Raw genomic sequence first — 26,925 nt, 5'->3', positions numbered from 1 at the left:
GGCTCCTGGGGGTGACACTCCAAGAGCTCTCTTGGGATTTAAGCACAATTGTCCCACAGCATTATCTGGCTAACTAGGGTCCCTTCAAAGGGCAGCACTGGGGTGAGAGCTATCATTTATTTTCACCCCTCCAGGGTATCCCAAATGCCCAACATTCCCTGTCACTGTGCTATCAGGTTGAGAGCAATATGAAATATTTACAATAAGCATTTTAAAGCAGTCAGTTCTGCACATAAATTCTAGTACCACAAATGATGCTGTGGACTTTGTGAGAAGATTTTCACTGACAGGTAGGAATCTGTAGTTCAGGGAGCAGCATTACTAATTGATGATGGTTTCTGTCTCACATTGCTATTAAATGACCTGCATGCTCTGAATGAAGCATTTCTCATGTTTGGGACCTTCATACTTGCTCTGTATGAAGATTTTATAATGTCTAATAAAATTTGAGTTCAGGCTACAATCCTTTCCTAGAGAAAGGAAGATGGAGACATGCATCTTACTGGAAATTTCTTTTGCTATATTTTTTTGTTCAGAATTGACTGAGGGCTTGGAAGTTGTGGTGGGATGTACAGAAACAAGCAGAGTTAGCACATCAGCTTCATTTCCTTAGGAAGGCAAGTTGGAAAAATGATGCCTGGATGCACAGATTTTCCTGCTCCTTCTCAGTATTAATTGCAACCACAAGAACAGACTTCATGGGAAAAGGATCACTTAAGCATGGAGTGGATGTGTTATACTTCATCAGTGTGGGGCACATGGGGCAGACTATTCTGTAAGCCAGACATGGTGTCATGTTTGAGTGTACTATGTGTGGTCAACTGTGCCCAGATCTGGCTACTGAAAACTGTGGCAAAGCTGAAACAAGTTCTCAAAGTGCAGGTTTGAACATGAAATGTGAATTGAATATTAATATCTATCAGAGATCTGAAAATTGAACTTTGTTTTAGAGATGGGGCCAAAGCATTCAGAATTTTTTGCTATGATGTTCATGGGTTGGTTTCTATGCTGACTTGTACAGAGTGTTTTCCTTGTGGGTCACTCTTCCCTGAGCTACTTAAGTATATAAAATGAGGGGTGAAAATATAAATGAACAGATCATAGCAGCAAAACACAAACGATGAGGCCAAGCTGTAACACTTAAAACATGCCAATTATTTGTATTCCATCATAGTGGGAAAGCACAGCACAGTTTCTCCTCTAAACCAGTGCCTTGTACTTACTCTGTGCTACATCCTGTGCATCAAAGGAGGACACACAATCCTTGCCATGGGTGTTCATAGAGCAGCCTGTCCCTTTTTCAGTGTCAGAAACTGTTTAGGAGGCCATGGTCAAATTATGAATTGTTTCTCCCCCTGTGGAATGATGTCATTCTGTAGTGATTTCCTGTAGTTCCCATTGCAAAGTGGCTGATGGCTCTGCCCTAGTGATGACTTGCTGAATGATTAAATGTTAAGTGCAATGTTTTCAAAAGGTTATTGCTCCAACAGGCTTTGACCAGTCCTGTTTGAGAAGTGTGCTTAACATGAGTTGGCTTCTGCATGTCTGTCACCGATTCAACATTTATCAAGGCATTGTTGTGACAGATTGTACAAGGCTCTGTTAAAGCAAAGGGTGTGAAATACTCACCTGTCACTTGAGATATATTTTTAAGAAGTCACTGAGTTCATGTGCAGAGTAACTCATCTGAACCAGTCAGAACAATAACCCAGAAGAGCAGAGTGCTCAAGGCCAGAGGCAGAGCAGTGTCACAGGATGCTGATCACAGGTGGGAATGAGTTTGGGGGTGTTAAGCTGTGAGGAGTCATTCCAGGGGCTCTGGGACCCCCAGGAGAAGGTCAAACAAGGGAGCTTGCCTGGGAAAGTCCTTCTAGAAGCCAGTCTGGGATTTTCTGTGGTGCTCAATTCTTGCTGTGCCCAGAAACAGTTTGAACAGAGCTGCATCAAAGAAGCAGCTACATCCATAAACTAATAAACTAATTCTTTAATTGGTACTAAATCCCTCTGAATGCTAATTGTTGTCTTACAGCTCAGTTCGAAATAAATGCCATGTGTACTTCCTGAGACATTGAGAATAAGGTATAAAATCAACAAACATGATAAACACATCTCTTTTCAACAAGCATGATAAATGCATCCCTATACAATCTTTATACTCAAAAAATGTCGTAGATGCTAAACATCCAAAATCTACATCAACTTTGTGCATGAAGACAGTGCTTATGTTTACCTTATGTTCCCTTAGTCCCTGTAAAATAATTTCATACTCTGGATTTTAGGTGTGTTTTTCACCCTAATGTACTGCAAATTATATATTTGTATATTTGTTTTCTAAGCTTCCCCCCCCCCCCCCCCCCCCAGCTACTGAGTGGTTTTAAGTTTGCCATTTTACAGAGTAATAAAATATAATGCTTTTTTAGTGGACAGCTCAAAACACAATTATGTGTTTGCACAATCAGTTAAAAGAGTTGTCTGCTCAGGACATGCCAGAGAAGGTCACACCGTTCCACAAAAAGCTTCTGTTCCAGGAACAAGTGCTTCTAAAATGTTCACATTTTGATGAAGCTTGCTTCCAGGCACTGATCAGTGTGCTAAATATTCAGTGTGTTAAGATATTTTCATGTGTCTAGCTGCTCTAAATGTGCAAGGAATTTGAGAAAAATACCGTGGAAAAAGTACTTAAATATTTTTTTCCAAGCTAATATTGAGGGCTGGATATTTTGAATCTAATTTTTCTTGTCTGGTGGCTAAGAAAGGTAAATTATAACATCCCATTTCTTTACAGCAAACATAGATTATGATGGATTATTAACCTAGAGCTGGAAAGGCCAAGCAGTGTACTGAAGAAGGCCATACAGAAGTGTGGGCACTTGGAGAATGAGGAGAGTGATAGTACTTAATTTGTAAGCTGAAATGCAAGTATAACCACCCACTGTTAGAGAGTTGGTCAATTTCTGTGATATGCCCAGAAGGTCTGCACAGGCTTCTTCCCTGCCTCCCAAATGGGATGAGTGCTCTGGGGAGTATTTTTTTGGGGGGATGGGAGGAGCATGGCAGGGATGGAGCTTTTCTGAACAAATTCACATAATTTCCAGCGCAGTGTTCACCTAAAATTACATCCCTATAATTACATCCCTGTATTGCACTGTCTCGTTTTTGAATTTTTGATTTTTATCTATCAGGAGAGCCAATTCTTAACAAATAAAATTTTAGTGCTTTTCTTAGGACAGTTTAAGGATGATTCATTTGTCAGGAATTTACTTACAAAGGAGGTTTATGATAACAAATGTGTGGAGAAGATAAACAGCAAAGGTTGTCCTTCCTCTGAAGCACCATAACTTGTTTAGTGGTTTAGGTGTCTTGGAGTCACTTCTTTATTTAGCAGTGTTTACAGTCTGTGAGGTTTTGTGTTTTCAGAAATGTGGCTACCTGCATCAGGCTGTTTGCTTTGTCTGAGTGCCAGCATGGGGCTGTTGGTACTGAAACAGCATTTTCTGGAGCTCACAGTAAGGTCAGCAGTTTGCTCCTGGCCATAGCCTCTCTTTCTCTACAATGACCAAGTATGTATTTTGCAGAAATGCCTGAATTAAATCAGGTACAATAGCCACAGTAACTGCAGCATGTCATGGAAACAACCTGTCTGCCTGTAGATCTTCAGTAGTCATTAAATTTAGTTACAGGAGCATTTAAAATGCCCTCACATAATTAAAATATATTACTGTCACTCCAAATAACATGGGTGACAAAGTATCATGGTATCCGTTCTATGCTAGCTTTTAAAAATTATTATTAATTTATTCAGTTATATCACAACACCTAATTGGTTTGGAATTGAAGCACTAAATGAAATCTAAAGTTGTCCTTGAGATTGTTGGGAATTGCCTTTTGATTTCTTTTATACACATGTATATAAACATATATACTTTATATATATATATATAAATATATGTAACACATATATAAGTATGTATAATATGCACACATATTCATATGCATATCTCTGTGTGTATCTGCTTTTATACACATACATATTTGGAAAACAGGGTAATGCCTTCATTTCTTCACTTCTGATACGTCTTTAATCCTGAATTTCTGAATGCATTGGGATTTGTTTGTTTGTTTATGCCTATGTTTGGCATTTTTTAATATGAACAAAATAATTCCTAATAAAGAGCTTTAAAAATGTTTATTTCTCTAAAAAGGGAGTTTACATTGTGCAACACAGAGGACTGAGATAGGATTGTACGTAAATCCGAGGATTTGGACTTGATATTTTCAGCCTGGCGTGACACAAGAATTCCCTGTGTATCTGTGCCACCCATCTGTGCTTTGGTATTTCTGCCTTTAATATAGGCCTGTGTTCTTACAGTTGGGTCTTAGATTTTAAATCAGCTGAAGAATGGGAAAATAGTAAAGAAGAAACTAAAAAATCCTGGAAGAGCAGTATACTACCTCTAAGAATACTTGAGGAGTTCTAGTTTCCCATACGTGCTAAAACATGGAATGCGCTGAAATTGAATTTGAAAAATTATTTTAAAATAAAATATGTACTTTTAGGACATTACAAACAGCAAAAAAAAGCTCCATGGTGATCAGTTGGGCAGTGCCTGGGTGGCTGAGCGCCAGAGAGCCAGCAGTGGGTTTGCTTTCCAGGCTGCACCTTTTGTTCCTCAGAGCAGCAGGGAATGGCAGCAATGCGGATGCAGCAGTTTAGCTCCTGGGCACAAAGGGACCCTTAATGCCAATTAAACAGCAGACTTAATGAGTACCAAAAGCAGCCCCCGAGCCAGGCCTCTTTAGCTAAAAAAAGATGGGAAGGCAACATGTTGTAGGAAATGATGGAATTCTGAAAATCCCATAAGAAACGGGGAACACCCTTTGCTTTCCCTGCTGCATCCTCAGCTCTCTCGCTGTGCTAAAAGCAAAGCTGTGTAAAAATACAGGGGAGTAACTGGTGGAACTGCCCCGTTTGGAAAGTGGCTTTTTGCTAGCTGGGGGACTGTTTGTGGTCAGTGTGTTATTTCTAACTAAAATGGCACTTCATAAAAATAACAAATTGTTGGCAACCATTGCTCTTTGAATTCTATTTCTAGGTCTAGTCTCTATTTCTGTTCCTCTCGGTTGCTTTTCTCCTAACAAATCAAACTTCAGGATTGCAGCAGGAAATTTAGATTTAACCTCAAGAGTCAATGTTTTGTCTCATGTCTGCTCTAATGTGATACAGATGTTGGAACTGCTGTACGTAAGTCAAGATTTTATTGAACCAGCGCTCCCTGCCTAATAGAAAACACAGCTAACTGGAGTGCACATTAAACACAGATCACTCTGGAGGCACTAAGCCTGTGAATTCTACAAATATATTGACAAAATACTTGGGACATTATTTCAATTGCACATCCTTCAGCTGTTTGATAGGGAGTTTCTGCCATGGTGAAGGAGCAAAGCTCTTAATTGTTTTAAGAAGCAAACCCAAAAGGTAAACATTAAAAAGAATGCAGTACCTGAAATTATTTACAGGCTGGCTTTTCTTTTTTTTCCAATTCTTTGTTTCCCTCTCTTTAGCAGATAACCAGAAAGACTGGAGAGACAGATTATCTATTGTATCCCTTTTTACTTCTTTTTTCCCCAGCAATCCTGATCTCCACTTTTCTTTCATGTTTAGCTTTCCTTTTCTTGAGTTGCCACCGTGGCCAGGGCATGCTAAACGCTTGGATATGTCCTTAATGAGGACTGAAGGGTAAACACTGACATTTCTCAAGACACTGCTATGTCACATTAGCCCCAGTACAAAGTCATGTGGAATCATAGCTTTCCTCTAATCATTTTCCCTCCATATTGCTAGTAAGGAGATTTCTACTTTTCAGTAAAGGCAGCACAGTGCTTCTTAAATTATATATTTATATGCATATGTATATGTATATGTATATGTATATGTATTTATATTTATATTTATATTTATATTTATATTTATATTTATATTTATATTTATATTTATATTTATATTTATATTTATATTTATATTTATATTTATATTTATTATTATACCTGAAGGTTTAACACATCAGAGTGCTTTTCTTGCCCATAATAAAATAGGAATTATGTATTAATTTAGTGCACCACACCCAAGTCTCATGCCCTACAATAAAAGAGCCATACAGAAATGTGCTACCCAGAGCAATCTCCAAGCAGCAAATTGACCAGGGAAAAGCCCTCAATGCATAGAAAATGGGGAGAAAGTACAAACCAAAGAGCTCTGCAGGGAATGACATTGATTTAAAAAGTCATACATATTTTCACCAAGTTAGGATTGACTCATAGAGTGACTTTTTTTGTTTAAATCTCAAGCTTCCATTTGTTGCTGAAAGTCTTCTTTGATTCTTGGTTGGAGCAGTGTATTTTGGAAGGGGGTGTTAGGGGGCTACAGCTGGGTCTTCAGGCCGCTCAGGGGCTGCTGCAGCTGGGTTGATAATGCCAGCAGCAGTGCAGGGAGAAACAGAGTTAGCAAAGGTGAAATCTTTGTGCTTTGTGGGTTAAAGCTGAGCTCCAGAAACAGCACAGCTGTGGTGTTAAAAAAAAAGAAGTAAAAAACTCTCACTTGTTCAAATGATGGACATATCATAAAAATTCATTTTTTTCAGCTGTTGTATTATCAAAACAGATCATTAGTTGACCCTTAATATTTTGAACTATAAACTTATTTCTCCACTAATGTGAACAGCCCAGCTTGAAGTTTATTGTCTTTCTGTATTCCACTGGAAGGCTTTTGGTGTTAGACTCAGGTTTTTCTACATAAACAGCAGCTCATGAAAAGTAGGGCTGTTTTGGGTCCAGCTGACAAATCTGGATGAAAAATAATTGATCCTATCTATTAGCTATATCAGAATTTAAAAAAAAATTCTGGTCCTGTCACTCATTACACAGGAAATTCTGTATCAGCAACTATTTCCAGCAGCTAGCTTTTGGGAAAAAAAGAAGACAGTTTTATTATTGCCTAAAGCCCCCAACAGTTCATATCCTGTAATGAATACAGGAATACCAAATCATTTTTAGAATAGAACACAAGGTCTGTTATCATATGAAAAATCTCTGAGGTCATCAGTGTCAAATTACATATTAATGTTTTTCTCTTCCAGGCTTCAGTTTGTTTCTGTCATTTCCACAAACACTCTACAACATTCACAGGTAGTTTAATTAACATTAAATAAGTTCTATCACCTCTTATTTAATTCTGTGTATGTTATGGTTTCCTCATTTACAAATAAATGTAATGCTTAAAGTAGACTAGCTTCTTTCATCCAAATGTTGCCCTGATAATGTAGGAAAAGGTTTTTCTGGTGAGTTTTCAGAATCTGACTGGTTTCTTTTTCATGTTTGCAACTCTTTCTTTTTCCTTTCACTTGCTGTTCTCCAAGCAGTTTCACAGTGGAACTGCACAGTAAACTGATAGAGGCTCTGTGGTAAAAACCACTGCATTTTATTTGCAATCAAATGTGATTTGCCACTTCTGCCTGTGCTGGGTGGAATTCTGTAGCTGCCCATCCTGCACTCTGTGAAGTATTTAATTGTCTTCCTGGTCCTTCTGTAAAACTCTCCCCTGCATGCAGTCTGCAGATAATTGCTATCAGATGTAAGCTAGGCAGGTGGCAAGCTGTGATTACATCTAAGAACTGGCTTGCTGCACCCAAGAATTTTGTACTCAGTTAGTTCATATTCCAATGGCCTATTTTTATTAATGCTGCCTGCCTTCCCCTGGTATTTGCTAGCTCATTTCACTCATCTGTCACTTCAGGTCTCTCAGGTCCTAAGTGTCCTGGAGGAGGGACTGTCACTGCCTGTCTTCAGGAATTAGTGGAAACTAATATTAACATTAGAATTTTAGAGAGTCTATAAGACAATGCCTCATGTCTCCTGCACAGCCCTTTTTGTGTGGTGGCACTCAGTGCAGTTTCCAGAGGCGTGCACAGCCCCAGGTTTGGGGCAGGAAGGTGGAGAGTTGGGAGATGGGGGGAAGGAGAGGCCTAGGACCTGCAGAAAGGCTGGGCTCTGGGGCAGGGGCTGGGAACCTGCCATGCAAGGAAATCTTGTTTGGGAATGACTGAGAGCAGGAGGGAAGCTCCTTGTGCATGTCAGCCCCTGGCAGGAGCAGCCTTTACCCCAATGAACACTGAGGGTTTGGTTTCCTTCCTTTCCTCTCAGGACTTTTGTTTAGTATTTTCCTTTTCAAGTCATCACTTGACATGGTTCCTCTCAAGCCCTCTGCTGGGCTTGTCATTCCTCTGAAGAGAAGAGCACAGAAATTTTTAAACTACCTGTCAGGTTTGCTTGAATGATGCATGCAAAAGCTCTTTGGTGATGAAGGATTTGAGTTTTCCAATCATCTCCTCTCTTTCTCCATCCTGCTGCCTGTTCACAGTTGTTATTTTAGGAGTAGGTGATTCCTTTTTGGCATGAGAAAAATATTTCTTGGATTTTTGTCTAGCCGTTTCTATAAATACATATGTTCAAACATTTTAAACAGGACATTTCCCAGTACATTTCAAACACAGAATTGCTCTTCTGAACTAGCTGTATGAAGGAATGGTTTAGTGGTAGTGAACTTAGAGTTACCATTTCCCTAGCAGACAGAAAATGCAATAATTTACTACCTTGAAAAAACAGCTTTAAATACCCAAGAAAACACAATGTATCATTAATTTTTCTGCGTTCTAATTAGCCAAAAGGCCTCCCCTTTAGACTGTATTTGGAGTAAATACCTAAATCCCAATGTACAGGTTCCTCAAGCAGCATGACCTCCAGCCCTGAACAAGAGCAATACCAGGCAGGCATGATCTTCACTCTGCTGCTGCTGGAAACATGGGGTGCATTGACTGAAACAAGTTTATGTCTCATGTTAGAAGCTTCATCCTCTAAAGGATAGATTTGGAATTCACAGCATCTCTGCATGCTTGAGAGCACTGCAGCTCACTTTGTGTGAGTTTACTGGTCCATTGCCAGACAATGGTGAGCAAGAAAAGTGAATAAATCAGTAAATTGTAACCCCAGAAATAAATATACTACAATTTCTTGTAAAATGTCTGGTATCTAGCACATTTGCACTGGTTACAAGAGGAATTCTTGGGCTGAGTTTGGTCTAGAGTTTGTAGTTAGTGTGTAGAAATAGAATGGATAAAATTACTTACTCTACAAAATTATTGTATTTATTTCCAGAGCACATTTAAAGAAAACACTGAAGAATGATTCTCTGTATGAAGGACTGCTACCTCTTGTGTCACCTCTGTTGCTGTTCATTCTTCTTACAGCCTGGGTGGTTTTATCTCCAAGCAACATATTAGCAAAGCAACCCAGACTGTTTTTATGGATGGTTGGGGTTGCTTTCTCAAATGTAATTGTAAGTATATTTGAGGTGGTGGTATTGTTTAGACATAGTTTTCTATTTTTCTGTGAATAAGCAGAAGGGAGCAGAAAATGTAGCTAAGAGTAGCACAGTCACACAGCTCTTCTACCTCGGTGTTACACTGTGTCTCATAAAAATACACCACAGCATGTGTCTGGACAGGGGACACTTACAATACTGAAATACCTCCTCTGCCACAGTGGAACACTTTTGTGAGGGTTCTGGTTTGTTTTCTGAGGGTTTATGAAAACCCTAGGGATGCCTTACTTCCAGAAATATAACAGATACTCCCCAGCATACAGGCAGAACGGGAGATTTGTCAAAGTAAAAGAAAAGTCAGCACTGGCACAGATTTACTAGCCAGAGTGGAGGGTTTGTAGCTTTCCCCTGTTCTTGTGTCCATTGCTGTGGTCCATGCATTCCTGTATCCTGCAGTTCAGCTGGTCCCACATTTTCTCTTCACCATTCAGAAAAAGGCTGTACCAGTGACAGCATGTTTTAGGGAAAGATGTGAAGAGCTGTAGGGGCCTGTGATGGCTCTCAGCTCACAGATTAGTTTCTCCTGTACCACGTAATGGTGATCAGTTTCCCCCTTTTCATTCCCAAGGGACAGCACAAACCTCTGTGCAGTTCTGGCAGGGGCAGCCAGGCAGTGGTGCTGAGCCCTGCAGGTAACCCAGGGCTTTCTTCTCTGGGGGAAGCCAGGAGAGAAGCCAAGCAGAAAGGTTTTCTTGCATTTAAGCAAGAATACCCTAGAGGATAGTGACTAGTGTCATCTTAAGAAAATAGACTCCAACTCCATCTAAAATCTTGCCATTGAGCAATGCTACATCCAGTTTAAAAAGTGGAAGGCTAGAAGTGTGTTACACTATGAGACACATCTTCAAAAATGTGAGGTTTTAAAAGAGAAAGTACTGGCCCCTGTAGAAATATGAATTCAGGAATGGAAAAAAGAGTTTTAATTGAGATGTTTGTTAGGTGTATCCTAAAAATGTACATTTCTGAGGGTCACAAAATCAAACAGTTCCATCTTAAGGACTTCATCTCACAAAAATGAGTTGATTTTCAGATGTATTTTATTGTATGCATTATTCATTACCTAATCTACCCCTTTTTCTTAAGAGAATAGTGGAGATTCCAAAATGAGAAATACAATTGCTTCATGCCAGCGGGGAAAATGCTTTCAGAGTTTGGCAGATGGCATATTCTGCACATACATCTTAACCAACCAAGAGTGATTGTGGCAGGATGCTTGCAGAAGAAAAATAGTAAGGCAAACCAGAGGTTTCTTTACAGGCTGCAGTTTATCAGTGATGGTGTGCAATATATATTCTTCAGGCTTTGTTTTTTATTTTCCCAAAGCATACATTGCAGTGTTGGAGGCTCGTGCGGATTAAAAATGCATGCATGTTAGCTGAACATTTTAACATTTTAAAAGCAAGCATTAAAAATGTATGGGTGTTAGTTGGAATTTGTAACATTCTAGAGTTGAAAATCAAGCCAGCATTTCCTTTCACCTCTCTGGTTCCTTAGACATGTTTCCTCCAGCATCAGAGGAAGGCTTGTCATGGCAATATTTTTCTTCTCCATGATAGCCTGACACATTGGGTTTCCATTACCTGTTCTGCAGACCACAAACTGCAGACCATGGCTCTCTACCTGCCATCCCACTTCCAGTATCTGGAACTTCTCATGCCTTTGACCATGTATTTGGTCACCCAAATATGTAAGTACAACAATGGTTTAAAACAATGTGAAATCCAACCTATGGTCAGGTTCAGTTATGCAGCCAGAAAAATTACAGCTTATAGATTGCTTTAGCAATTTATATTACCCTCTGGAACGATTCCCAAAGGACTCATAATACCAGTGTTATTAAAAAATTCACAATCAATACTGAGAATAGAAGTGAAAATATTAACATCAGGTACAAAGGCTTCTTCCACTATTCAAAGTTAATTATTTTTTCATGGTTTACTTTTGCATTCTTCAGTTTCCACAGCACAGGCAGTAAAGCCAGTATTTCTTTCCTATGGTCAGATTCCTACTGCTGCTGTCATAAGATTTCAGGCACTGCACAGGGAATAAGTTTTTCATTCTTCTGTTGTTTTCAGGATACATAAAATCTATTTTTAACCACATTTCAATTTTGAGTGAAACTTAAATCAATAAAACATTTCAGATGTGCCTAAATTCCTTTGCTTTTTTTGTAATGGGCATGATATATATGAGATACATTTCTTCAGGAGTCTAAGCCAGACAAAACACTTTGGTGTGCTTAATTGCTTTTAAAATACTGAATTTCAAGTGAATTAGTCCCATTATGTTTCCAGAACTCAGTAGAATTAAACTAATTGTCTTCAGTTAAACCATGCACTATAAATTCATTTTTTCCACCGTTCTGAGTGGGATCCCTTTCTCTGGGCCCCCAGCTGCATCTCCAGGGAGCCCACTGCCATGATTGAGCCAAGAAATTGGTGTTTTAGTACATAAAGGAGTGCTAGAAAAGAGAAAGAGGATGTGAAAATGTCGTATATGTCTTCTCTCCCTTCTATACAATGAACCAGAAGATATTTCTGTCAGGCTGCATAATTAAAATACCAGCACACTCTCCAGCACAGTATTAATTATGTGGTGGCACATTTGATTCGGGATCACAGCTTTGTGAGCCCCTGTGAAAGCATAAGTTGGCAAACAAATTTCCCTTTTGTGAAGATGTGCTTCCACTTAGTAAGTGTATCAGAACACTGTCTCCAGGAAAGGGTGTATGTTGGGGTACCAGTTGTTGGTCTCTCTGGGTCTGGATTGAAGGCACGAGATGGTGGTTCATGTTGCGACTCAGGTGCTTATTATTTCTTAGCAGTAAAATAATCTCACTACTGTGATTTTGGCGGTTTTTCATTAGAAGGCACAAAATGGCCAACAACCTCTTGTTGCAAGGTCTTTTAAGACAAAACTATCCAATTAAGAACTGACACCTAGATTATTTTCCCTTTCAACCCAATAACTGATCCCAAAGAGCCTGCAATGCAGAATTTTCTGCCCAATTGCAAAATGCCACCCAAACCCATGAAGAAGAAGGAAGAAGAAGGATGAAGAAGAAACCCAGGATGACACCCTGTGCCCTCTATCTTACTTCCATCCACAACATACTAAAAATCCCAAAATCTACATTTCTCACCAAGTGACACACCTACACTATTCTCTATAATCTATTTCACACTTTTGTGGATTCTAGTCTATCTTGAAGTCTAGGAAAATTTTTCCATGAATGAGGGTCAAAGTCAGTGCTCCCCTGGGGGTCAGGGCACCTCAGAGCAGACACAGAAATATTCCTGGTGCTCTGGGTTTCCACAGGTGTATTTTAAACTGCAATAATATCCTCTAGGACCCAGTGAGGCACAAAGGTGTGTGCCTACAAGCAGCCTTCTCACCAGAAACCAGCCCCATGTTGAACTGCGGCCTTGTTTCCCTCTCACCAAAAGCAACCCGCGGAGAAAACGGAAATGCTTTTCCTTAGACCCTTGGGGCTGGCCCAGCACTTCTCACCCGGCCCCTTTTGCTCCGGCAGTGCAAGGTGATCATCTGCCAGATGAGCAGCACGCGGCCGGAGCTGTTCCACTGGTTCCTGTTCCCGCTGGCGCTGGTGGTGTACGCGGCCATCTCGGGGCTGCTGGGCCCCATGGAGGAAGCGGTTCTGGCCGTGTTCACCGCCCTGGTCACGGCTGCCCACGTGCACTACGGCGTCTGCGTGGTGAGCACAGCGGTCTGGAAACTGTTTCTGGTTGGGGCATTGTCTGGGAATCTGAATGTTTACATTTGGGTTTTTTTTTCTTTTAGTCCTGTGTGTTGTTTTATTTAGTTTAAAGTTAAAAAACCCAAACCATTTTATTGCAGGAGGCAATGCCTTTTTGCATGGGTAGCAACTTCAGTGACTTGAATTATTCCAATGTAGCCAACTGGTTTCAGCTTTAGGCCCATCAGAATTAGAATATTTATAGACTGGTTTTACGTAGCAGTCGACCCATGAGGCATGAATGCATCCACCTCTCTTTTTTTGCCTTTCTTCTTCCTAAGGTCACTTGACTGAAAAAATAGGAAGGTAAAATGCAAAGTGACATAAATAGAAATAATAAAATAAGGTCAACTTTTCTTTGAATCTGCAGGCAAAATATCTGTCCCAATTTTTTTCTTGGCCCTCTGCTAGCATCTCTCAAGCTGGTGACATGAATAGTTTTCCAGTTCATTCAATCTTACCAGCACATTTTCGTGTCTGCTACATCTCAGTCTTGTCACGGTCATCTGAACTACTGCTTAAATTTTTACTTTATTGAGGCCCACTTTTCTAAATTGTGAAATGATCATTTAGCAACTGTTTTAAAGGCTTGAGCTTTTAGATAAAACATCTTGCATGGTAAAGGTCTCGTTTCAGAGGGAGCTGGTCAGTGTTCTTTTATTTAAGCCACAGCAGTGGGATGTAAGGATTTTTCTTTGAAAGCAGCCTTTTGTCAGTAGACATTGGTGGCATAGTAGAGTCTACCTAAGCATCAACATGGGCCTGCTGGTGGGGGTCAGAATGGAAATACCGGGTCAAAATTCACATTTGACAGAGGGACCCAGGTCCATCACAGCTTATGTCACCTGTGAATCCAGTCTTAGCCATGTAAGTTCCCAGCAGTGTGTTGTAAGAGGAATGTAAGGAAAACAGCTGTCATGTTTGAATACTTACAGGTCTCCGTGTACTCAGGGATCCCCAAGTATGTGAGGACTGTGGTTGGGTTCCCCTACTCTTACTGGGAGAGGAGAGGCAGTGAATTGTGAAGCAGATAAAAAACAGGGTGCTAATCTCTGTGATTTCTCTTTAGGGTAGGCAGCTGAGTGAGCACTTGAACATTTACATCTTCTCCCTGAAGAAACGCGTCCAAGACTGAACACCTGCACTATGATCAGACTGGAACACTTGACATGGAGATTTGCAGCTCTTCTGATGTGATAAATAGTCGGAATGAATCTGATTAAAACAACCAAAGAATAGAATAGTACAGATATCTGAACCACTGCAACAATGAGCTATGCAGCCAGATGCCTCATCTCAGAGGAAGATCCTGTCCAGCAGAGAACTTCACCAAGTTGTTCTGTTGATATTTATTCTTCTTACCAAGCCATGTTACTTGCCTCTCTTTTGTCTTCCTCTGCCTTACCACTGTGTCCAAAGTCCTGGATAAATGCATGCTGGGTTACACAAGATCCTTGGTTGTTTATAACCAGCACCGGTTTTACACAGCCTAGTCACCAGTGGGACCCCAGCAATGCAAACCCTCCCTGTGCATCCTTCCCACTCACACATCTGTGCCTGCTTCATTTGCCATATTTAATTTTCTCACAGCTCATTTCTTCCACACAACCTCCTGAAAGGCTTATGCACATTTAGTCTTTTCCTCACCTCATTTGAATGTGTGAAGACAAGAGAATGAGCTCAGAAAGCTATGGGTACAGTAAAGTGTTTTTGAAATGTACAGTTTTTTCCCCATTCTCAGCATTGAGTCTCAGCTGACCTGTCAGAAATGTAGGCTTAACACAGCAGCAGCTGGCCCTTCTATTGATTTTCTAGGCAGTAACAAGCACATTGTTTATATTTCAGTAGCGACAAACAATATAGCCTACAAAGGTAAACAGCTGAAAATAAATTTGGCCAGCAAACCTTCAAAGATTTGCATACTTCTCTTCAAAGCTAGTTTCAGTCCAACATCATCTACCAGTGCAAAATGCTAAACAAGTCATTATTTGCCTGTATGCTTGAAGCAAATTCTTGTGGTTTTGGAAAATGCCATAGGAAAAAGAAACAAGATTTTTTTTTTTTTTTTTTAAAACATTACGTTTGCATGCAGATGTAAACTGCTCCCTTCATCTATAATACACGTGGGTTTTCTGTGTGCCTTGGAGAGGGAGTAAGAATTTGAGTTTCACATCTTTTCATAAGCTGCCCTAGCCGGAGGGCTTTTGTGGCCTTGAAGCACTAATTAAACAATCTGTCCACTTCCCCAAGGTAAGCACAGAGGGATGTGATTGACAGCCTGGCACGTTTATTAACTATTTAACCATCTCACTTGCCAGAAGCCAGATGGAAGTGCAGGTTTTGAGCTGCTCAGCTGAGTCTTCATCTTTTTCAGTTCTTAGACTGTTTCTGTGGGTTTATCACTAGCCTGATTATTTTTGCACCCCAGTTAACTTACCCTTGCATCAGTAGCTCCTATTATATTTTCAGCTGAGCCACTGGCAAGTTGTATGAGCAGCTTCAGCTTAAGCTGGTACCTCCTGTTACAGCAGTTGCCCTATGACAACACCAGCAGGGCTGATTTCCCCAGGCAGCCCTTAGCACAGGCACCAGGGAACAAGCCTGCACTTCAGCTTCCCCAGCCCACAAAGCAGAAATATTGGAAAGTCCCTTCAGGTTTGAAAGAATCCATGTTCCACCTACCGAACAAGCACACTGAGAGTCCCACCCCCCAAACAAACACCAGGTGAGTCACAGTTCAAGCAGCTCCAGGTGTGAGTCAGGCAGAGGGGACAGGTCATGCTGTCATGCAGAGTCAGAGATTTTGCCAAGAGCCAGCAGGGAAGGGAGGATGCCCTTTGGCACTGCTGTGGTCCAGCACAGGAGGCATCTCCCAGGCTTCCTCCCACCAGCGTGGCAGCCATGCCCTTACCCTGTGTGATGCCCAGAGAACATGGGGTGTCCACAGAGGTGTTCCCAACTGCCCAAGGACTCCCCTGGAGTAAGTCTGAAGTCTCTTTATTTGATGAGGTTTGCCAAAAAAGGTAGTTCTGACTGTATTTGGAGGGGAGTGATGAGTTTGATGTTGCTGCACACACCCAGAAGTCTCAACATTTGATGAAGTTAAATACTACATCCATACCTGATACACTGCCACAAAAGTCCCACCTGCTTTTTAAGGGCACTTTGTATTTCACCTTTCCATCACAAGCATTGAGGAAACTCTGGTGAGAAAAGAAATGGGAAACAATAAACAAAAATAACTCCAAATTGAATGTGGTCATAAGGAGAAACTCTGTTGACAGGCTTCCTTTTTCCATCTGTCTTGAACTTATTTAGGAAACAGCTGGAAATAACGGTCACAGAAGCAGTGCAATCTGATGCACTGGAATGGAGTATTTGAAATATTTGTTAAATGAAATTATAAAACTTGAACTACCACAACCTGCACTTGTACCTTACTAAAGAGAAACTGAGTATCACTTTTAAAGGGCATTAATCTCCGGCCAGTTTTTTCACCTTCTACATGAAAACATGGCAAATAACTTTCTTTTTCCTCTTTAAAGCAATTTATCACTACAATCTGTATAAAGACAAGTATAAAAAGAGATCATGTATTGCACAGTGTGTCTATTGAATTATTAGCTGTCATAGATGACAACTGGTTCAATGAATAGGAAGAAAAATGCTTTTGCTCATAGGGCTGTATGGTCACAGATTTATTTTGCAAAGTCAGGTATGTAGATGACCTAACAGTCTAACAATACATTTTTTGGGTCACATTATGGCAGAAAGTTTTCAACTACCTGAATGGGAAAATATATTTTTTTTTATGCTTCGGAGCAGTTGCACTAACCCCAGGAGATGCCTTCCTCCTGGTCTTATGAAAAGCAGCTAAACAAGAGCTGCTCTCCCAGGTTTGAACACCTGGGTTGGAAATGGCTTCTCTGGTCTCTGCTTTGTCCTCCCCTCCTTTGTCAGAGGCCCAGGGATACCTGGAGCAGTGGAGTGCAGGCTGGTGGCTCACAACAGGACAGAGGAAAAGGGTCCCGATCCAAGGCTCAGAACTCCTGTGCTTGAGCAGCAACTACTGCAGCTACAAAAGACCAGAGCTGTGAGAACTGCAATGAATTTTCCCCCTTCTCTCCCAAAAAAACCTAAAATCTAGGTGGCTTTTAGGTACTGCATTGAAGATTCATCCCTGAATACCTGGCCTGCGAGGAAGCCCACTGGGAGCTTGGGTACCTTTCTGTAGTGCTCTCTTTGCCTCCTGGCTGCTGCCAGTTTTGCTTCAGACTGATACCCAAGGGAGTTAGCACTCCAAAATCTGAATATGCATTTACCATAAAGAAAAATGTGCTGCTTACATGCACATACATGCATACATGGATTTTCTGGTTTGATTTATAAAAGGGAGTACAGTTGCTGAGCTCTTGGGGAAACAGATGCTATCCACACACACAGCATAAGTGGACTTCTGGGTTTTTAAAGCAGCTGCCTTTTTCTTCCTGCTCCCATATGCAGCCCCTGATGAATCAAAAATATGCACTTAATCCAGAAAATTATTTTTTTAGAATGTTCTGAATAGTCTCTAGAGCTGGACAGATTTTAACATATATTTTTTTATTAAATATGTAAAAAGATAAACGCAAGTCAAGTTATTCACATATTCAGACAAAAATCTACTCTATCATGCGACAGTTTGTGGATAATGTAAAATGACTGATACATCTGAATAAGACTTTTTTGTATCTATTATGCCATTACTTATCTATTTATAATTAACAATACATATGTTTACATTCCTTTCAGTTTACATTTAATATATAACCAAAGCTTTATGGTGTGCTATTTAGTAAAGGTAATTACAAATGCATATTAAAACCATAACAGAATAATGGGTTACTCACAGGGGGTGGGGGGGGAAGGACAACTCTTTCCCCTTTCAGAACACTGCTCTCCCCTCAGCACAGCCACATTTCTGGTGCCCCCAAAGAATTTCACTGCCCTGGCTCCCTACATCAGTCACTCCCCCCTTGATACAAGCAGTGACAGGGCTATGGTCCTCAGATCAGAAACAGGATGCAAGGAATTTTCAGGAAACGAAGTTCAGCTTTTTTTAAATTTTTTTTTTCATATGTGCTTCAAAAGAGAGAGAAGAAGAGAGGCACAACAGCCTGGCTATGAACTGTCAGGGGAGCTCAGCAACCCCAACCATTTGCACCTTCAGAAAACTGTTTTCCCTTGAAGTGCTCTCCATGCACCTGCTTGAGTATTGGCAGAAGGATGAACTCCAGTATACAGAGACATGCTGATGAAATTAAGTTTATAGCCTGATCCCAAACTCCTTGCCCCATTCAGAGATCCCATAAAGGTTAAAGGACATTCTGGAGTCTGGAAAAAAAATTAGTAACTGCTCTTCAACAGTATTATGAAGAACTACTGTTTATTACAATGACAATTGTAATAAGTACATATGTTCTAATAAACACAAATACAACAAAAATGACAATTCCCCCATTTGTGGTGATTCTTGGAAATAATTACTTTGGAAAAAACCACGATTTTATAAACCAGACCTTATTTGTAACCAATTGAGAAGGGAGAGGAAAGCGCTGGCCTGCAGAGTGCAGTAGTTTGATTTCATCACTGGGTAGGATGTGAGGTCAATACTGGGTGCAGGGCTGGGAAAACTTCAGCCTGCAGGGTCCAGAAACTCTTCTGCTGTGCAGGGGGAGGATTAAGGAACTGGAAATACCTGTTCTGGTGCTCAACAGCATTTTATATATTGTTGGTGGTGCAACACAACAGCAGGGTTCTCACATTGAACTAAGAGCCACTTAGCTGCAGAAGATTGATTAGGAATGGAAAACTGCATGTGCATGTGTGTGTGCCTGGGGGCTGATGTGTTGGAAACCTTTCTGTGGAAGTATAGCTGGGGACCTAATGCTTTAGAAGCCTACAAACACCTAAAATGATTTAGCTGTCCAATAGGCTGTGGAGTTTTTCAGTGAATGCCAATTGGCATGGGACTTCCACGTACCTGCTAAATCAGCACAGCAAACCAGAACTCAGAAAATGAAGGGAAAGACCAAGAATACCAGGCATTAAATAACCAGAGAGACTACAATGTGCAGTGGTAGGAGAAGAACAAGGAATGCTTTTCATACCTCAATATACCTCTCCTTATAAAATACCATCATTTAGAACAGGGCCATGGGACCACACTGGAAGGGAATGCTCCCACTGCAGAATCTCCAGTGCACACATGGTTCTGCACCACACTGGCCTTAAAGGAGGAAGGCCAGCCAAGAGCAGAACCAGCTCTGTACCCTCAGTCAGATGGTCTCCCTCTAATGTGTGCCCTGTCTCCAGGAGGACTCCTCACTGCTTCTCCATGCTTTACAAGCAGCCTTAAACTTGTGAAGTGTCCACCATCCACTGACAGGGGAGTTTGGGGTACGGTTCGGGGCCAGTGCTGTTGCTGCTTCCCCCCATACTTTGCACTAGTGACCAAATTTCTGTCTTCTAGACTTGTATGGCTGGGGCAGTGGAAGGGGGAAGGAAAGTGGAAAGAAATGTGTGGCCTACTTTCTCCTTTTCTGAGAAGTGGGAAGCCAAGGATGATGGTACAGACTGTGTCCTGCAGCTACACTTGTGTCCGGGAGATTTCTCTCCTCCCTCAGCACTGAGCTCTGCGGAGGTAGAGCTGCAGCTGGAGGCTGGGACTGGATTCCTCAGAAGGGAAGAAAAGCTGGGAAATGCCTATTGACTAGTTAGGAAACTGGGAGGGTTTTCAAAAAGCTTAGGTGGATGTCTGTTCCTCCAGAAATCAGCCAAAAAACATACCATGCAGCTTTCTAACAAGCTTCCTAAAAGGGGTTTGAATCTCCCAGTGAAACACATGCTCTGCCTTCCATTTGTGAAGGCAGGAAAGGAATAAATGTGAGCAACACAAGCGTTTTCCTCCACAACACAACCTCATCGTTATGGCTTGAGTATGACATCCACTGTATCCCTTTATTTCAACTGTTTGGCCAAATCGATGCCCCAAGGCAGATGTACTAGAAAATGCAAAAGCACCACAAAGTGAGAGACACAGCTAGTGGTACAGAACTCCTTGCCACACAAAATGCCAATATAAATATGTTAGAACAAGTTACAAGTGTATCATACTTAAGACGAAAAAGAAAAAAAAATAAATATATATATTTTTAAAGAGCAGAACAAATCTCAAGCAGCCAAGTGGTGACGTTGCAGTGATGTACAGTAGGTGATGTAGCCCTACAACCTCTTGGGAAGATACACTGAAAGAAGACGCCTGCAAATGCATCTTGGCAAAGTATTGGTACAGAATGCAGTGGTTGGCTGGCACTCACTATGGTACATAAATGTTAATGGCAGACTGGGAGTGAACTGATTTCAAGTTTGAGGCCGCACATGTTCCATTCTCCAGAAGAAAGTTCTCACACAAAACGAAAATTGTCAGAGATGCTGCGTGAGTCAGTACTCATCCTGCTGCTGGGGCTGTTCATGGACTTGCTCTTCACCTTCATGCTCATCTGTGTGGCTCTCCTGTAGGGAGAAAAAGATCCCAAAACACTCTTCAGCAGAAAGCATTCCTCATGTAATCTTGCCCCGTGGTGCTCACTGTAGCATAAAACTTAATTTTCATGCAAGGAAGTACAAAATGAGCTGTTACCTGAGGAAAGCAGCATCTCATAAAATTATATTGAAATGTACTTTCTGTACTTCTAATTGAGGCATATGCAGTACTGGTAATTCCCTAGAAGAAAAGTCAGCTTTCAACATTGCTATCTGTTATCTGTTCTGGTGAGTGAACGAACACTTTGAACAGTTAGACAGTGATATGCCAACATTTAGATCCTGTACCACAGCATCCTTATATCTGCCCATTTTCAGCTTGTCCAAGGTTTTCTGAACCTGCCTGCTGTAGTTTTCACACAACCTTCTCTCAAGGTTTAGATCACTAAATGGACAAGACACTTTCACTATCACCTGCTTGAAAAATTCAACACAGTCTCCTTTTTGAGGTCAGGAGTATTACTTTCCCAAAATTTTTACTTTTCCCATGCCAATCCCATAGACTTGCAAACACATTTTCTTGGGAAGCCTGAGGGGAAGAGCCCGTATTCACTGACTTATAGAGCTACTGTAAAAAGCACTAATTACTAAGTAATCATTTCCCATTGTTTTTATGCTCAGTATTATCCAAAGCTGTCTCTCTGAATATACATTCCCACTGGAAGATGAATCCCTGACACAAGGAAAGGCTGTATCCTCGCTGCAGGTGACACCAGTTTTGAACAACTTTTCAATTACAGGCAGCAGGCCTAGTATCCTGAGTTGACCTCAATGTTATCTGAGCTCAAAAAGTCTGGCTGACTTTTAGAGCATCCCTTCTGGACTGCTATTAAGCACAGCTGCATTTACAGCTTTCTTCTCAAGTGCTTTCCATCTTTCCACAGCACGGTTCACTGAAGAGATCCTTCTTGTGTATGCTCTGCCCTGCATTAGTACTGCTCTGCCCTAGGCAGTTCCAAAGGAAAACACTTTTCCAGCACACTGAGCTGCCATTCAAAATCCAGCATCCCCAGTGGGCTACCTCTGCAGAACTTGACTGGCTCCCTAACTTTTGTTAGAAGCAAGTGGCTTGAACAACAAACTTTAACAAATTGCTACTGCTAAGTTTTCAAATTTGAGGCAAAATCAAAAGAAAAAGAAGGCCATCATTTTAGTTTCCCCACAACAGTCAGAGCAGCTTATGAAACAAATTCCCTTCTGGCAGTAAAATACTTATCTAAGGGCAAAAGCAGAATAAGGTTCCTAACATTTGGAACAGCCCAATTTCAATGGAAAGCAAGCTTCCTATCACTCAGGTGCCATTTTCAGGTAGAAGTCACACATCAGTCAGGACAGCTGAAGTTAAGCACATTTTGGCCCCTTGGGGGAAATGATGCCCTTATTACACACAGTAGGTACATCATGTCACAACAGTTTTGTGAGCTGTACCTAAAAACTGCAGCTCCTGTGATGGGCTGCAAGGGTGCAGGATGTGCAGAGAACAGGAGGTTCACAGGGAGGAGCTGACAGCTGGGAGAACGTGACCCTGCCCTGCGGGGTGAGAAAACTGAGGCTTCTTTAGCTGCAGTGAGTGATGCTGCCTTAACCCCATCTGTCCTGACCCTCCTTCTGTGCTGAGGTGACCTGCTCTGGAATGCACATGTTCCACAGGCTGTGGGTGATGAGATGCACTGTCAGAAAGCCCACTTGTGCAGACTTTATGGGTCATGTACGTGCTTTCCTCTCATCTTTACAATGGGAAAAGCCTCTAAGCACAGGGAGTGGAATCTACTCCATAGCTCTGAAGAAGAGTGGTGGCTCCTACTTTGCCAGGTTTATCTTTGATGGAAATAGTGAACCTTATAATGTAACTACCTCAGAAGTTGTTTTGAGACTTGGGACATGTTTTTCAGTATGTACAGCTTGTATAAATACATGAAATGGGAACCATAAGAGTCCAATTACATTGGGACTGTGGAATCTCATTGAACAGCATCCCCTAATAAGGAAAGTAGTGGAAGATCTATTTAGAGCATTTATTTCTGGCTTGAGCCACATGACCATGGTCATCTCTGTCTCCCTAGTTGAGAGATGGTCTCTTTTGACCCTTAGATCTATCTGCCTCAAGCTATTCAGGTGTGCCTGTAGACTGAAGAGTTAGACTATGAAAACCTGGTGTTGGGGAGGTGGGGCCTTTTCCAAAAGTAGCAGCAGATATAGAAGCTGCTAGAGCAGAAAGTCACCAAACCAGCTGCATGTCGAGCAATTGCTCTTGGAAACTGAGCAGAGAAAGTGAAATATCCAACATGAGCAATTCTCCCAACTTCTACATGAACTGAACCACAAGAGCCTGTGCAGGAAAGTGACCAAGTGCTTTGCACATTGAGAGCTTGAAAAGTAGGGGCCACATCTCTCCACCCCTCACTGTTCTCTGGCAACTTTGATGTTTTTGATGAAGGAGTAGGATTACAGATGACCAATTCATGATTAAAAATTACAAAGGTCTACAGACTGATCAGGCAAATGTTAAATGACATGTAGAAGATATGATATCCTTCGTGCCTAAGCAGAGACATAATGATGAGGTTTAAGCAGAACCATAATAGGGAGAAGAGAAGAAAGGCTCTAAAGAGAAGGAACCAACTGGATTGATATTTGCACTGCTCAAACTCACCAAAATGAAGGAAAAAAAAAAAAAAGAAAAAGAAAATGTTTAGTCTTAAAAAATTAGTTCTTATTGAATTAAGCAAAACAGAAGCTAAGGAGGTGACATGACTGAAACTACAATATAAACTGAAATTCTGAGAAAAATAATTCCCCCACTTCCCACCCCAAGACATGAACCTGATCAAAATCTCTTCAATGCAAAACCACAATAATCAAACACCTGGGAAATGATTATTTGAGGGACTGAACTCTATACTTGCATTTTGAATCATTCTGCACACAATTCACCTAACAGCCTCATGGCCTGACTAAGAAAGCCTAACTGCTCTTACCAAGGGATTACCCTGCAAAATACTGCAAGATAAAGAATTTAACTTAGGACAAATTCATTACAGAGGCAGAGAGAAAAAAAAAAACAGATCTGAAGGGCAAAGCAGGGCAATAAGAGAGTGAAGTCCAAAACCAAAAAGCAGGCAGGATCTGAATCAGCACTAAGCTACAGTCTTTGGCTTAGTGCTAATGCATTTGGGTCTTTCCTCAGCAAGTCACAGTCCATCTGTTAAGCTGAGGAGATCAAGTCTCCCACCAAAAGGAGCAAAAAGATTGTGCAAGGAATTTTGCATTCCTCTCTGGAGGAGCAGTGCCCTCCTGCTGCAGCGACACACCCAGTCTCCAACAGCAACCACGTTTTAGATGAAAGCACAGTTGTATGTAGTTCACATGCAGGCATGGATGATGATTTCAGCAGAGAGAGGCTTGGAGGGAAGAAGCAGATAAAACACTGGGAAATGAACCGAAGCAGAACATTTTGTAATGTGTTCTGCCAGTAAGGAAAACTGTAGAAGGAAAAGCAACAAATGCATTCCTTGATGGGGAACCACTCTGCTATTTAAGCCAAGAGACAGATAGATGTGGTAGGGGTATGGGGAGAAGAGGGATTTTTCTGGCTTTGCTTTATAAATAAATCACTGCTCTTGAATCCAGAAGACATTTTCCTTGACCACTATATATATGCAACACTTTTACCCTGTTATCACATGCCTGGCAAATTTGTCTTATTGTTTATTCCTATGAAAATAATGGTTTCCTCCTCCTTTTACTCTCTAGCACTCGCTCTGCACTGCTGAACAAATCCTCTTTCCCTTGTCACTTCTCATCTGAGCAGTGGCACCTGTTAGCTTCAAACTTGAGGTTCTCTTGCACCTAATTTTCAAACACTTAGGCCCTACATTGGCCTCTTTTAGAAAAAATATGTTGAATTAGTAGTTCCTCCAGCACTAGTTTTGATATAAAACTAAGTCAGCTGACTGCTGCTGCAACAGCTTTCTGAGAGCAGATGTAAGAACAGCCTATGGTACCACAGTGCAGCCAAGGGATTAAGTTGGTGCTTGTACACTCTGGAGCCAAAGCCTTCCTCCACTGGTGCCTGAAGGGTCAATTGTCAGTACAATCCATACAGGGATTTAGTTAACATGAATGGGAGTAGTTCAGCTAAATCTCCACTGAATCATTATCCCTGAATGTCTCTGAGGAATTTAACCAGCACCCTTTGCAGCTTCTTGCTTTGTTCAGTGTCTACAACATTAAGTCTACGATGCAATGAGATTCTTGCTTAATCTTGCAGACAATACACTTCTGAAATTTTGCTAATAGAGGATTATTTGGTTTGCACAAGGAAGAATTTTGCCTATAGCAACAGGATAAAAAATGCTAAAGAGCATTATCCTTGTAGATATAATTATGTACTTGGCAACCTGCACCAAACATATTCCAACACATGGGCCAGAGAAGGTTCACAGCTGTAGACAGCAAACAGCATCTCTGCCAGAATGTTTGTGATTTTCAACACACTAAAGGACATGAGTAAAAGACTTCATGCACATAGGGGGAAGATGAAAAAAACAATACAGGCTCAGAAACATATGAAATCAATTTAAAATTGAGAAAGAGACACTCCCCTTTTAGATAAAGCTCAGCAAACCCAGAATACAAAACCTACACTGAAGCAGTGAAAAGCAACAAACCTCCTGAATCCTCCCCTCAAGCTAAAAAACCTGTTGTTTGCAATTTCAATGCAAACCTCCTTTTTGTGGAGGAGTCACAGGAATTCTAGCTGCAGTTCTAAATACAGGATATGACCCAATACTACACCAATAAAATTTTATGCAATTAAGCTTTTTTTGTTGAGATAAAACCCATTAAGCTTCAACTTACGTGTTCATCTGAAGCATAAAGGACTTCCATTAGCCGATTGACAAGGTCATTCTCTCCCCCATGTTCTTGGCAGAGAAGTTCAATCTCCCTTAATTTGCCAAAGTAGAAATCCCTTTCCTTCTCCACACCTTCAAGTGCAAGTTTTAATGAATGTACCTGCATAGAAACCAAGACATGATGCATCAGTTTTGAAGTGCACTACAGACAAAAGAACACAGTCTAAAATTTTGTATGTGAAACAATCTTAAAGACATATTTGATTTTATAACTTGAAATGAAGCCCAGTTTTCTTTCTGCAGTGCTAAATTGAACCTTACCCCACAGAGAATCAGGCTCCCCCACTACTCCTCTGGATACATCCTAACCTTGATCCCTAAAGTTCAATTTTCTCAGCACTCTTTTAAACTGAAGCTCAAAGCAGCAGTGAGGAAATCAGGAAAGCCATGTCTCCTAACAGGATTGCCAGAAATGTCATGTAGTGGTAATTACTAAAACTTTCAGCTCAGAACTTGCATTATTTTGCCTGGACAAATGTGTAGTTGTTGGGAAACCTACAATGTCTCCTTGCCTAAAAATACATTGAACTAGCAGAGGAGGGAAATAGTCTAGTTAGGAAATGAAAAGGTCCTCAAGTTACAAATGTGCTATTGCTGTGCTGGTTGTCACCTCTACTGTTCTGCCTCCTCACTTACCACATTTTCCAAACCTGTGTTTCAGCTCTCTGCTGCCATGGCTGGGTGCACCACGGGCTACCTGCTCTGACTGATGTGCTGTTTCTACCAACAAATTCTCTCAAATGCCAAGTACCTTTCTCCTTGCAACCTTGTTCACAGGAGTCTTCAAGCTACACTGTCAGCCTCAATTTCACCACTAGGACTGCTGCAAATAATTCATGGGCAATGTAGCTGTTAATGATTAGGCTTTGGATAAATCACAACAGATGCTGTAATGTAGTTTTATCCCTATATATTTTAAAAAGAGAGGTTTTGTGGGAGCATAACATATAAACTTCTGTCTAATGGGGTATACACAATCAGGAGAACATCTAAGTGGCTCAGAAATTCAAAGGACAGCAGCATAAAACCCAACAGAAATAATCACAGATAAAGCTGTCTACAGTAAACACATTGACCACAATCACATCCAATTACAACCAAACATTCACATTTTAAATCCTGCAATTATACAAATGATTTATAAAATAAAACATGCTAAATAAATTAAATCATATCAGACTACATTTCAGTGAACTAATACAATTTAATAGAAACTTCTGTGTTGCCAGTTCTAC

The 26,925-nt window shown here is 40.9% G+C and overlaps 2 protein-coding genes across 6 annotated transcripts in view; one reads left to right on the top strand and one right to left on the bottom strand.

Annotated features, from left to right (window-relative positions):
* The window catches only part of LOC131094433 (ethanolaminephosphotransferase 1-like), a 53,973-nt gene extending 38,718 nt beyond the window's left edge, over positions 1–15,255 (top strand). The window contains exons 7-10 of the mRNA XM_058042066.1: positions 7,134–7,182; positions 9,208–9,388; positions 12,966–13,148; positions 14,260–15,255. Of these exons, the coding sequence (XP_057898049.1) occupies positions 7,134–7,182; positions 9,208–9,388; positions 12,966–13,148; positions 14,260–14,325 (479 nt within the window). The 3' untranslated portion in view covers positions 14,326–15,255. The remainder of the gene's footprint in view (positions 1–7,133; positions 7,183–9,207; positions 9,389–12,965; positions 13,149–14,259) is intronic.
* Positions 15,256–17,771: 2,516 nt separating this feature from the next.
* The window catches only part of MAPRE2 (microtubule associated protein RP/EB family member 2), a 71,610-nt gene continuing 62,456 nt past the window's right edge, over positions 17,772–26,925 (bottom strand). For 3 of the 5 annotated variants that reach the window (XM_058042256.1, XM_058042284.1, XM_058042395.1), the window contains 2 exons: positions 25,635–25,790; positions 17,772–20,744 (listed from right to left, as the gene is read on the bottom strand). In XM_058042256.1, the coding sequence (XP_057898239.1) occupies positions 20,673–20,744; positions 25,635–25,790 (228 nt within the window). In that variant the 3' untranslated portion in view covers positions 17,772–20,672. Of the gene's footprint in view, positions 20,745–20,871; positions 20,956–25,634; positions 25,791–26,925 lie in introns of all 5 variants that reach the window. The other 2 variants (XM_058042313.1, XM_058042193.1) reach the window with 1 other exon arrangement.

This window comes from Melospiza georgiana, chromosome 1 (assembly GCF_028018845.1).
Source record: "Melospiza georgiana isolate bMelGeo1 chromosome 1, bMelGeo1.pri, whole genome shotgun sequence".
Lineage (NCBI taxonomy): Eukaryota > Metazoa > Chordata > Aves > Passeriformes > Passerellidae > Melospiza > Melospiza georgiana.
Note: the sequence above shows the minus strand (reverse complement) of the source record. Positions and strands in the feature narration are given on the sequence as shown.